General features: G+C 49.7%; 1 protein-coding gene across 1 annotated transcript in view; it reads right to left on the bottom strand.

Annotated features, from left to right (window-relative positions):
* IGF1R (insulin like growth factor 1 receptor) overlaps positions 1-11,796 on the bottom strand; it is a 152,533-nt gene extending 140,737 nt beyond the window's left edge. Inside the window, 1 exon segment of the mRNA XM_077317324.1 lies at positions 11,214-11,796. Coding sequence (XP_077173439.1) covers positions 11,214-11,301 — 88 coding nt within the window. The 5' untranslated portion in view covers positions 11,302-11,796.
* Between the last annotated feature and the right edge of the window lie 255 nt (positions 11,797-12,051).

The raw sequence follows: 12,051 nt of genomic DNA, 5'->3' as shown, positions 1-12,051 counted from the left end.
TTTGCAGCACTTATAGTGTGATGATTTACACAGCTGGGGACGGAGCATTCTTTTTAGAAGAGTTGGGTTTTTATACCCCGCTTTTCTCTACCCAAAGGAGTCTCAAAGCAGCTTATGATCTGCTACCCTTCCTCTCCCCACAGACGTCTTGTGAGCAGAGCTCTGAGAGAACTGCTCTAAGACAACAGCTGCGACTGGCTGCATGTGGAGGAGGATTAGAAGCCTACACCCAGCTGCGGTTTAGGATCATCACCAAATGTTTTGCACAAAAACAAACCTGGAAGCTCAGAGAACAGAAAGCATATTCTTTCCAACGCCAACACCCCATAAAACAGATGCCTGCATTTGACAAATTCTTCCTTAACTTTTGTTAAGCAAATACTGTGTGTTGCAAGTGAGAAAGAAACAGAGATGCGTATTCAGGCCCTTCAGTGAAAATTTGCATCATGGAGGAAGGGAGCAAGGGGGTGCATTTTTGCAGCCTGCAAGCACTGGAGTTTTTATAAGCCTTCCTCAGGCAGGCAAAAAATTCCCACATACAACCAAGTTGCTAGTTTCGAGTGTGCAGCCATGTTAATTTGCAATGCTAGAACTAAATTTGAGTCCCGTGTCACTTTATGGACCAGGAAAATGCTCCAGGATGTATGCTTTCAGACACAAAATATTTCCCAAAGATTGAGTCCAAAAGCACCTTCAAGATGAACAAAGTTGAAATCTGGGTAGAAGCTCTGATTCCCAAAAGATTACAGCCTGAAAACGTTTGCTGGCCTTTAAAGGACTCCAAGTTTTGTTCCCCAAAACTTGCTAAACAAAACAAAGTCATACACACGGGGAGGAAACGTGCAAACAAGAGAAAACTGTGCTGCTCAAAGAAAGCCCGTAAATTTCAGCAGACTTTGTACGTTTCAACTGGAGGTCAACACTAAGCAAGAAGAAACGTTTCTTTGTCTTCAGGATCTTTAATAATAAACATCAAAAACAGACAAAACTAGTATCAAGCAAAGGTCAAAGTCTCTGGGGCAACAGAATAGAGGTTGCACGCAATTATTATTGCACAACTGAGGAAGTCCAGCAACGAAACTAGATATTACCTAGGTCACCTTTCATGATTATTATTAAAGGTTCTGAAGACAAGTAACTTGTCTTCTTTCCTCCAGTTGAAATACACAAATTCCTTTGTAACTTACAGGATTTCTGGAGGCCCACGGGTATTTCTTCCCCTTGTTTGCCCTAAAACTTGCTAGCACATGGAATCTCTCACATGATGCAGATCAAGATCTCAACATAATGCGCTCGCCACAGCTGCTTCGAAACACACTGACTAATGCGCTCACAAGGCCCTGCAGAACAGGACAATGTGCCTTATTTCCATAACTGGCTTTCATAAGGAGGTAGAGCATCGATCTTTGAGGAACTGGAGGGAACCCCGGCTTTCACTCCAACTCAAAACAGGGACCAAGGGGTACTTGAGCACCACAGGCCCATCTCTAAATTCCCTCCCTCCGGGCGTGCAGAATTCCTCCCCACAGACCTTCACCAGAGCAAAATCCACTCCGGCCTTCTTGCAGGCCAAGAGTAGAGTTCCATCTACACAGGCCCACCATTGGCTTAGCCACAACGCTGCCAACGTAGCCTGGCAATGCAAAGAGACACTTTGTGTGCAAAAGGTGAATGGTCCGAACCCAGGCCTCCCAAGGAGCTAGACGGAGCACCATTTCTCTAGGGTTGCAGGCGGTTGAAAGGGAACGCTCAGGACTCCCTAGCTGTATCTAGGAGGCTTACTCAACGCAACTGTCACCACTCTGAATTCTGTTTTAATAGCCCGACTGTCCAAACAGTGAAGATAAGGAGAAGCCGAGGAGGTCAGCGCTGTGTTTGCCGAAGCACAGAGACAAGCACAAAGCGACACGGGCGTTGCGGTGGCCCTGGAACCCACACCCTTGCGTTCCAGGACACACACACCACACGCTACACTTTAACTCCTCGCCAGGATGCAAAATATTTTGCAAGAAGGCAAAGTGGGGCGACAACGTGGTGTAGAGGCAAAGACCCGCAGCCCCTAATCTGGAGGCTCGAGTTTGATTCCCCACGCCTCCACGTGCAGCCAGCTGGCCGATCTTGGGCCAGTTACTGTTCTTAGACCAGTTCTTTTAGTCCTCTCTCAGCCCCACTTGCCTCCCGGAGTGTCTGTTGCGGGGAGAGGAAGGGAACGCAGTCCCCATAAGCTGCTACAAGATGCCTTTGGGTAGTAAAAAGTGGGGAGCAACCCCCCACCCACCCCAGCAGGTCTTCATTCATGCTTCTGTGTGCATCGACCCCTTGCCTATAACACACAACAGTAAAAAGTCTGTAGGCGATAACGTTTTTCCCCCAGCCACTTCACATAATTTTTTAATGCAACTTGTTGGCATCGCAAAGCCAGATGAAGTCACTAGATTCAGCCAGATTCGTCCAACCCGGGAAGGAGGCGCTCGATTCATGAAGTATCCACTAGAGTTAACTCCTGCCCCACTAGAGCAAGAGAAGACGTGGGCTCCCCCCTGAGTAGGCACGCCTGGAACCGGGCTCCCACTCAACTGGCCCGGGCTTTCTTCCAGGGGAGCGCCCGGCTGTCGCCTTCCCCCTTTGTTTACAACAAGGACTTCCTCTGCAGATATTGCCAACCGAAAGGCACCGGCCCAATCCAACAGCAAACCACTACTGAGAATCTCTTGGGCTGGACACGTCACATGGCTGCAAGTTAAGTGTCCTGAATAAAATCCTCATCTTAGTTATATATTTAGACCCTACGATCTTCCCAAGCGGAGATCTTACAACAGGGTCTCTCAACCAGCCCGGAATGGGTGGGAATTAATGTTTAATTTTTTTTTTTAATGTATTACAACATTTATTGGGTAATATGACCCTCCCTCCCCACATCGCCAATGTGGGCTGGGAGGGGAGGGGAGGGGCCTTAGGTGGGTGGGCACACAGCTACGCTTCTCAATGACTGCGCCACTTCTGGGGTTTCTCGAAGCCTAAATAATGTTTCAGGGGTTTCTCACTGTTGAGAAAGGATGCCTTGCAAAATGGTTCCCCCACATCTTGTATTTTTAACACCCACAACAGTTGCCCTGCAAGGCAGATCAGGCCAAGAAAGACTGACTGGTCCAAGTCATCTAGTGAGCTTCCATGGCAAAATGTGAATCGGAACTCAATTCTCTCAGATCTTGGTCTAATACTGTAGCCACTATACCGCACTCTCTCAAGCTCCGCGTGGTTTAAATGATCGTCACGTCCATTAAGGTTTCAAGTCACCCCCCCCCAACCAAGACACTTAATTTTAAGGGTAAAGAGATTTCTTTTTCTATACAGGCCTCTTTTTCCCAGAGCAACGGTTATTGCTCTGACCTTGTATATGCATAGGATGGGAATTCTTTGTAATGTCTAGGCTTCAGCCCGTGTTTTCCATGGGAAACTTAGCCTGGGTTTCATGCCTGGTATTTTGTTCAGCACGCTGATTCCCAAATTAGGTGGGAGGGGTCTCAGGGAAAACATTATAATTATGCTTTTAAATTTGCCCTTCAGCTCTAGCAAGGAAAGCACCTTGCACTCAGTTCGTCATCTTCAATAAAGAGATTTTCTTCAACAGCAAGTCCACTTCCTGCAAATGCAATGGAGGCCTGGCAGAGATATGCAAAACTAGATAACCCTTTTCCATTAGACCACAGATGCCGAAAACCTGAGTTGGGCTTTCCGTGCCCTATATTGGGGGGTCTGTTTGATTTAAAAGACCCTCTATGCTAATAGTTGCCGGGAAACATCATATTATGGGATGCCAGGTGCTCGATGTGGCGATCCATCAAGCCCTGGATGGGCTATGCCCAGTGGGCAGTGTTCAGCTCAGCAGTTTACAAGTTGCAAAGGTTTGTCACATGCGCCATTACTTCAGTGACAACATTCTGTTACTCCAATCACAATATTTTGCTGTTTGGAAAGAAAAGAACTAGAATGACGCACAGTTCCCTTTGATGTTCCCTCCCTTGCAGGTAAGCCTTGTGTTTTTTTAACACACAAGTTTAAAAAAACAGTACTTGGCTCTGAATCTGTTGTAGAACAGTATCTGCTAGACCAGGGGTAGTCAAGCTATGGTCCTCCAGATGTTCACGGACTACAATTCCCATGAGCCCCTGCCAGCAGATGCTGGCAGAGGCTCATGGGAATTGTAGTCCGTGAACATCTGGAGGACCACCGCTTGACTACCCCTGTGCTAGACAAGGCAACCCTCCAAATTCTAGAAGGGGGAGGGGGGAACCTGGCACCTCTTTCCTGAAGCCCTTTAATGGGCTTTCGTCCTTCTTACTGAAAACTGTAAAGTTTTACTCCGTGTTTAGGATACAACGTCCGGTCAACTTCTGTGCCGGCAGAATTAGTCTTGCCCCAAGTTTTGTCAACAGAAGACGCCGAGGTTGTCAAACTCCCTACGAGGGTGAAAATGGATTCCACTTTGAGAGCTGCGATAAGATCTGGCTCTCCACAGCAGTGTGTGTCTCGCCTTTCGGGTAAGAGGCTCAACGTAGCAGACGCGGCTGCTTTATCCCCCCTTTTCTAGCTGTCCAAATCAGGCAGGGAGCTGTGTGGTTCTGAAGCGACAGAACAGAGTTCTGAGTTCCACTGCGACTTGGAGTGCAATCTGTTTAAGGACCAGGCGTGCATGCTTGTTTATTTATTTTATTTATTTATTACATTTATATGCCGCCCTCCCCTAAGTCTCAGGGCGGCTCACACAGAACAGAACAATACATCAAACTCCCTGATTCTATGAATGAAAGGTGACGTTGGTCAGAAAGACTTGGGCCAAATCCCTGGTGTGGAAAAGGTCCCTGTGAGGTAGGTGAGGCTGAGAGTGCCCTGAACACAGAGCCAGCTTGGCTGAATCTGGAATCTCCCTTAACTACCTGTACAGCCAGGTGGCACCTGGGATTTGAGACAGCCATCTTGGAATCCAGCCTCATAGGGAATAAAACAAAGGAGACATGAAAAATTTAAGCCATTGCAAAGAGAGGCCTGGTGTGTGTGTGTGTGGGGGGGGGGGATAAATGAGAGCCAATGTAAGGATTTCAGCACCAGCGGAAGATCTCTGAGAGACCCGGGTTCGAATCTCTATTGTGCAATGGAATTTTGTTTGGTCACAACAGGCCAGCAGCATACTCTCAGCCTAATCTCCCTCTGTTGTGAGGATCATATGCAAGAGAGCTCCCCTTTCTGGGTCCCCACTGGGAAATATAAATATAGAGATCAATTTTTTTTCAATATTAATTCATTGCCCGGGTGTGTCAATACTCCTGAAGGAAAACCAGGACTTTTCTTTTCTCCTTGTTGCCCCTTCCTTTGCTTGGGGGGGGGGGGGCTGCAGGTGAAGAGCTCTCCAGACCAGGAAGAAGGCTTTAAACCCACCCCCAAAAAATGACACGATGCACAATTGTGTACAAGAGCTAAAACATGCACATCCGTTCAGAAGCTGTCAGAGCTGAAATGCAAAGGGAAAACCACCATCGTGGCATTATGAGGAAGCTTCAAAAACCGGGTTTTACACGGAAGGAGGGGGGGGGGCTCAAAAGTCCTTTAAGAAAAGCCTGTTTAAATCCCACTGCTGGGTCATGATGACGAAACTCAGATTCTGTAGATAACTTTTTTTCTCCTCCCTCCTCCGAAAGATTACTTCAAAAACCAAAACCGCAAGAACTTTTTCCCCCCCTTTTCTCTCTCTCTAAGGAAGCTGCAATAGCACAATTCACTTCAGGAAGGGTCTTAATATGGTGAAATACGGAAGGGCAGGCGGGTTTTGAATATCCAAGAACCTGATGATGAAATCTCCCCCCCCCCCTTTACGTTAAGGCGCAGAGGAAGTCAAAGCAACCCAGCACTTTCTACTCTCTGCTAACCCAATTTACTACAACTGTATAAGGCTATCGCAAAAACTCCTTAGAATCTATCTGCAGGCACACAGGATTAAGCAAGCAGGAAAAACACTCTCATTCTCCAGACCCACAAACAGAAGCAAGCGAGTTAAGAAACGGGAAACGTTTCTTGCAGTGTTCGAACTTTCAGATTTGGCACAGGGGCAGCACAAATCAAAGCCGAATATTATCTGGACATCACGTGAATGTCCATTTTTGCCGTACAAAGGACCGGGAGAAAAGGACTCAGGTCAGAGCTTTTTTCCTTTCAGCCTGACCCATTTAGGATCGAAACGTTTTCCTTCCTACCTGACCCAAACATCTGGGGGAAAAAACCTGGGAAGGATTGCAGTACACCTCCCCCCCCCCCCTCCTCCCAGGAAAAGACAGCTTGCTGAAGCATAACAAGACTGACTTCAAACCAAATCCCAAAGTTATACGCAGAACGCCTTCATCATCAGCTCTAAATATGGAGCTCTGCAGGGACAAGATTTCCGCGAAGGCCAGGTCCGCGACTGCCGCTTCCCCGACGCAGATTTCAAATCAATCTATTTCCATCCGTTCTGAGGCCAGAAAAAGAACCCGAGCATCTCATGCAAAAATCGTTTGCGGTCACGTGACTCGCAACCAGCAAAGAAACATCCGACGCATGTCCTGCCGTTCTGCAGATGCCAGGGCAGCCGTGTAAAGAGCTGCCCACCTGTGCCAACTTGAGAACTTCCTCTGGGCAACAAATGAGATGGTTTCTCCACCACCACCACCACCCTTGGATCCTTGTTCGGCCACAAATGTTCCACAAGGTGGGGAAATTATTTCTTTTGTTGGTGGCTTGGAGCATCTGAGCGCTCCCTTTCATACCGTGTCCCCCGCGGAACGGTGATTTCTAGGAGCAAAACAGCCATCGCTAAAACTATCTGTTGCACTGCCCCCAAATAACATTGAGCCCCGTTTCTTTCAACCAAGCAAATTCGGGGAGGTGCGTCCCCTTCGGACAGGTTCCTCAACCCAGCAGACGACGAGGATCTACCGGATGCAGAAGCACTGCGGGGAAAGTATCGGCTCGTCTTGTCCCAAGCCCCTTATTAGCGGGACGTCCCATACAGGCAGAAGCTGACCAGGCACTGAGAACCACGGCAGCAGTATAAGGAGTTCAGGCGGCTTCAGAGCCATTTCCTTTTTAGACTACAGCTGCAACTCAGTCCAGGAGCACCTTAAGGACCAAGAAGTTGGGGAAGGGCGAGCATTGGATAGTTAAAAAATACTCCCTTTGGGTACTGCAGATAAATCTGGTCAAGGGCTAAGCCAGGGGTTCCCAACCAGGGCGCTCTGAAGGGGGTCCACGGCCTTTCCCCTCCTGCCTTAATGGACCCGGCCACAAATTAGGGGGCTTGCATACCTATTTCCACCTTAAAACTTTATCCTGTCCCTCCTCGAGCCTGCCTGCCAATGTGGCCAGCTGACATCACTTCCGGGGCTCTCCGAAACCTGAAAAACCGATTCCAGGGGCTCTTCTAGGGTCAAAAAGTTGAAAAGGCTGCTCTACAGTGTTACTGGCCCAAAATCTAGCTGTTCTGTTGCAGATCGATACCTTCTGAAACCTCTTTAATCCTGGATCACTTACACAGACTCTCTCCCCTTCTCTCCTCCCCAGCCACCCTAAAACCAGCCTCACGTGCCCGGCACAAATCTAGCACACGCGTTCCCTCTCGGTTTATTGTGTTTTGGAACTGTTGCAAGATGTTTAGCATTATTAGCCCCTTGGAAGGCACTTGCCACAGGAGGTAACTCCACAAAGAGTTTGTGTGGCACCTTAAAGGCTATAGCCATTCCCCCAAAAGCCCACCCCGTGGAATAACAAGAGATTTACTTCTGAGTATATCTGCTTTAGGCTTGCTCCCAAAAGGAAATGTTTCTGTCCCTTTCTCATTTCTCTGAACAGGCTTTCTTTCTTCTAATGACCACATTTGCTTTAATTGTAGCCCTCTTCCTCATTAAAGCTCAAGGTGGACTCTTGCATAGCAGAAACCAAAACAACTATGAGCCACCTGATAAACCAGGAAATGGACCTAGAGAATCTAAACGTGCAATGATTTTGGTCATCTTTTGCCCTCCCCGCTTGTTGTTCTGAGATCTTCATGGCAGCCACATCTGAATCGAGCTCAGGAACGCACAGGCTTAACTGGCGAGAGAAACCCAGCCGCTCACAAGAGCTAAAAGGTTGCCAGAGCCAACACAAAAGCGAGGGGGTTGTTTTCGACTGTAGCCTTTTATCAATGACTGCTAAATTGCTCTTCCAGGCCCCCCCCCCTTGCCCGGGCATCGTGCTGGCAGGTTAATTCTTTTACCAGGGAAATCATTTTACACTCAAGTATCTAAATTACGCAAGACGTCTCTCGGCTAACCATATTTTCTTTATCAGCCAGCCCATTAAGAGATACTGCTGTTGATACACACACCGCAAAATACTCACAACTGCAAGTGTGATTTAAAAAATAAATAAAGCAACGGCTAGGCAATCCCAAGGCAGAGTCCTAAGTGAACAAATGCAGCGGATTAACACAATTAACACAGTCTGAGATGGCCTTCTGTCCCCCTCCACACACACACACACACACACACACCCTGGTTGGGGTTGGGGAGGTGTTGTTATTCCAAACCAGCCTGTACGTTCAACAGCGTGACAGATGGGACCAGTTTGAGCCCAGGAGGGAATTCAAGTTCGGAGTCCACACAGAAAGCCATCTTGTTTTCCGGGGACTCTTCCAGAGGGCCCCCCACCCACCCACAGCTCCTGCGGCAGGTAAGACCTCCGAACATACAATTGATAAAATTCCTTGCTTGCCCCCCCACCCACGCCCCCGGGTTTCTAATACTGCCTCCTTCCTTTCTCCAATGCCTCCTTTTAAATAGCTGTCCTCCCTGCCAGTCACACTTAAAGAAATTTGGAAATTATATTAAAGAAATCAAGCTTTCTCCCCCTTCACGCACCCCCCCCCCCAACCTCGGTTCCAAAGCTTGTATTCCTATTTAGGAATGCACGGCTTTTTATGACCGAAAATGGAAGCGCCTTTTAGACTGTCAGATTCTATGTTTCAAAAAAACAACAACACACACACACTCAAACAAAATGTTATTTCTGCTACTAGGAGGAGAGGCAATAATAAAGGGGGGGTAGGATTAACTTCAGAGGAGAAAAACAGGCGTCGTTCCCCCCCACCCACCCAAGCACACAAAACTATTTTTTCCTAATGGATTCCAAGCTATGTTTTCTATCACACTTACATATCCAAAACTTAGCTTCAGAAAAAAAAACACCGCCTGGAATGATTCATCTGGTTCTGCAGCCCCAAAGGAATAATTTTAACAGGGATCCAGTTTTGGGGAGGAAAAAAAAACGCCACTCTTTAAAAGATAGAAGCATTACTCTTAAGGAAGCAGATCCAGGACAGACAATAAAAAAGGTCAGTAAAATGTTAGTGTTTATTATTATGGGGGAGGCAGGGAAAGAATCTCACCTTACACCAAAGACTTGACCGGAATTGTCCAGCTGTCCCACCCTGGACCCCCATACCCAAGAAGCACTTGGAATCTATCCCCTTCTCCCCCCCCCCCGAAACCACATTTTAGGAGATCCTCAAGCTTGTATAGAGAAAAATAAAGGGGCTTGTCCAACTCTCTAGACTGCTTTCTTGTTGTTGCTGCTGGAACCGGGGATGAGAGTTCATATACTCCCTCCCAAATCCAGTTTCATTCCCCCAATCTTCACCTCCTGGTCATTTAAACAGAGACCTCGGCCCCTAGGCCCTGAAGCCCCCAAATCCTTGGCAGCAAGGGACCCCAGGCTTGGACCTGCCTTCCAGCCAGGTCCAACCACCCCAAACCCCGATTCTTTAAGAAAGAACCAGGACAAACAAAGGCGACTTTTTTCCGACTTACAAGGGGCTTCCCCCTCCCCGTTATTTTTGGGGTAATTAACCAGAAGTAGGAAGCTTTCACTTGACTTCACTTGTTCCTGCCTTGGTTGGCGAATCTGCCACTACAGTAACTCTGCACCCAGGCATTAGGAGATAAACAGAAGAGGCCCCAAGTTAAAATGGTCACACTCCCTGGGAAATCCAGTCCTCCTGAAAGGCAGGGGGGAGACCCACATAAATCAATGGGGAGGCAAGAGGGAAGAAACTGGCGGAAGTTTCCCCCCACCCCCTAAACAACAGACCAGGGAGGGCGATGGGAGATGCAAAACCTGGATGCATTTTTGTGTGTGTGCAGTCCTGTTTGGGGTCCCCCCCCAGTCCTCTTGCAAAGGCAAGTAATAGGGGGGGGGCAGAAAGAGAAGACCTGAAAGGGGGACCCGCCCCCCGCCCCCAAGCACCAGGGCAAGGGCTGCGAGGCAGGAGAAAAGAAAACAGGGGAGAGGAGGGGGGAGATTCCCCTCCAAACCCAGACATCTTTTGTCCACGCCGTAGACTTTTAACCATTTGTAGCGCAACGGGCACCGCCAGAGGCGCGCACACAATGAGCCACGTTTTTCGCAAGGCTGAAACTTACACACAGACACACACACACACGTTTGAGACACAAAAGAAAAACAAATGTAGGCTGGGAGGAGGGGAGGGAGGACCTCAAGCATCCGGGGCAGGAACTATTCACACGTTCATCTGCTGAACCCACTCCAGGGAAAGCTTTGCGCAATTGTCCCTAAATTCCCTTTTTTTCTTTTCTTTGCTCCCTGTTGTAAGCCCGTCTCCTCGGAGGGAGGTGGACTGTGGCGCGATCCTGGACGAGCCAGGCTCTTGCCGGGAAAGGAGAGGGGGTTTAAAAACCAAAGAAATAAACGTGGGTTCTGTTTTGTTTCCACGGCTTCCCCCTGCTTTCCTTGCAGCGGCGCCCGCAACGCGCCTCCTCAATGTTTACTACGCAGTCTGGGCTGGGGGAGCACAAGCGCCAAGGCCAAGCGGAATCCAAAATCGGGGCCACGAGCCTGCGACGCCCCGGCCGCCCCTCCCCAATTTTCCCCCAGAAAAATAAAGAGAGAAATGGGGCAATATAGCCCGCCCCCCAATACAAAAACAAAAAAACCGAGACCCTTTTGCAATTTACACGCAAATAAGTCTCCAAGAGATCTTGCACGGTTTCCAGGCCGCTGAAATGCAAGCCCCCCCCCGCCCCTCCAGGAGGGGAAGCCCCCCCCGTCGCTCCCATTCAATGCAACGGAAACGAGATTCCCAAAAGAAAAACGACAACAACAACACCCCCCCCCCCTAAAATACTTACTCTTTCCATTTGCTGGCCATAAGCAGGTCGCAGCTAACACAAGCAGGAGTCCCCCGAATAAGGACCCTCCGGCAGCTCCAACCTTCATTCCTCTGCTGGTTGGGAAATTCCCAAGTCGCCTCTTTTTGCCGCGGTGTTTTTGTGTTGTTTGTTTGTCTTTGGGGCTTTGTTTAGTCTTTTGAAGCGGCAACCCAAAAACCAAACCCCCGATAAATCAATCCGGGAACGGCTTCCTGAGCGCCTTCCCCTCCCCAGGGAAGGAGGAGGAAGAAGGGAGGGGGGTTAGGCGAGCAGCCCCCCCTCTCCAAAATTAGGAGGGCGCGATTCTCTGGACGCCGGCTTCCCGGCCCCCCCTCTGGATGCGCCCCAGGGAGGGAGGGGGGGCGCGCGAGCCTTGTTTTGGTGCGGGCGAAAAAGCCGCTGCGCCCCTGCTCCCCTTTCCGCGCTCCCCGCTCGGCTCAGCGGCCCCCGGGCCGGAGGGCAGGTCTCCGCGAGGACTCTTCAGCGCTGCCCGCGGGGCTCCAGCAGCCGCCCGCCCGGAGCACGTCGGAACAAGCAGTCCGCATCTTCCGCCTCCATCTTTTCTTTCCGCCTGGCCTGCCGCCCCCCCTTCCCCTCCCTCCCCCCCAGCCAAAACACAGCGCGGTTAATGCAGCTCGCGAGGCCGGAAAGGGGGCAGGAGCACAAATTTCTCCCCCCCACCCAAAAAACGTATAGGTCCCCTTGCAGAATTTCCGATGCAAGCTGCTCCCCACCCCCGGCGCGGAGCTCGGCCTCCCGCGGCTGCCTCTTCCTCGCGGCGGGCGTCGAAGAGCCGGCGGGGGCCGCTGCCCGGGCT

This window comes from Paroedura picta, chromosome 18 (assembly GCF_049243985.1).
Source record: "Paroedura picta isolate Pp20150507F chromosome 18, Ppicta_v3.0, whole genome shotgun sequence".
Classification (NCBI taxonomy): Eukaryota; Metazoa; Chordata; class Lepidosauria; order Squamata; family Gekkonidae; genus Paroedura; species Paroedura picta.
This window is presented reverse-complemented; position numbering and strand designations above follow the sequence as displayed.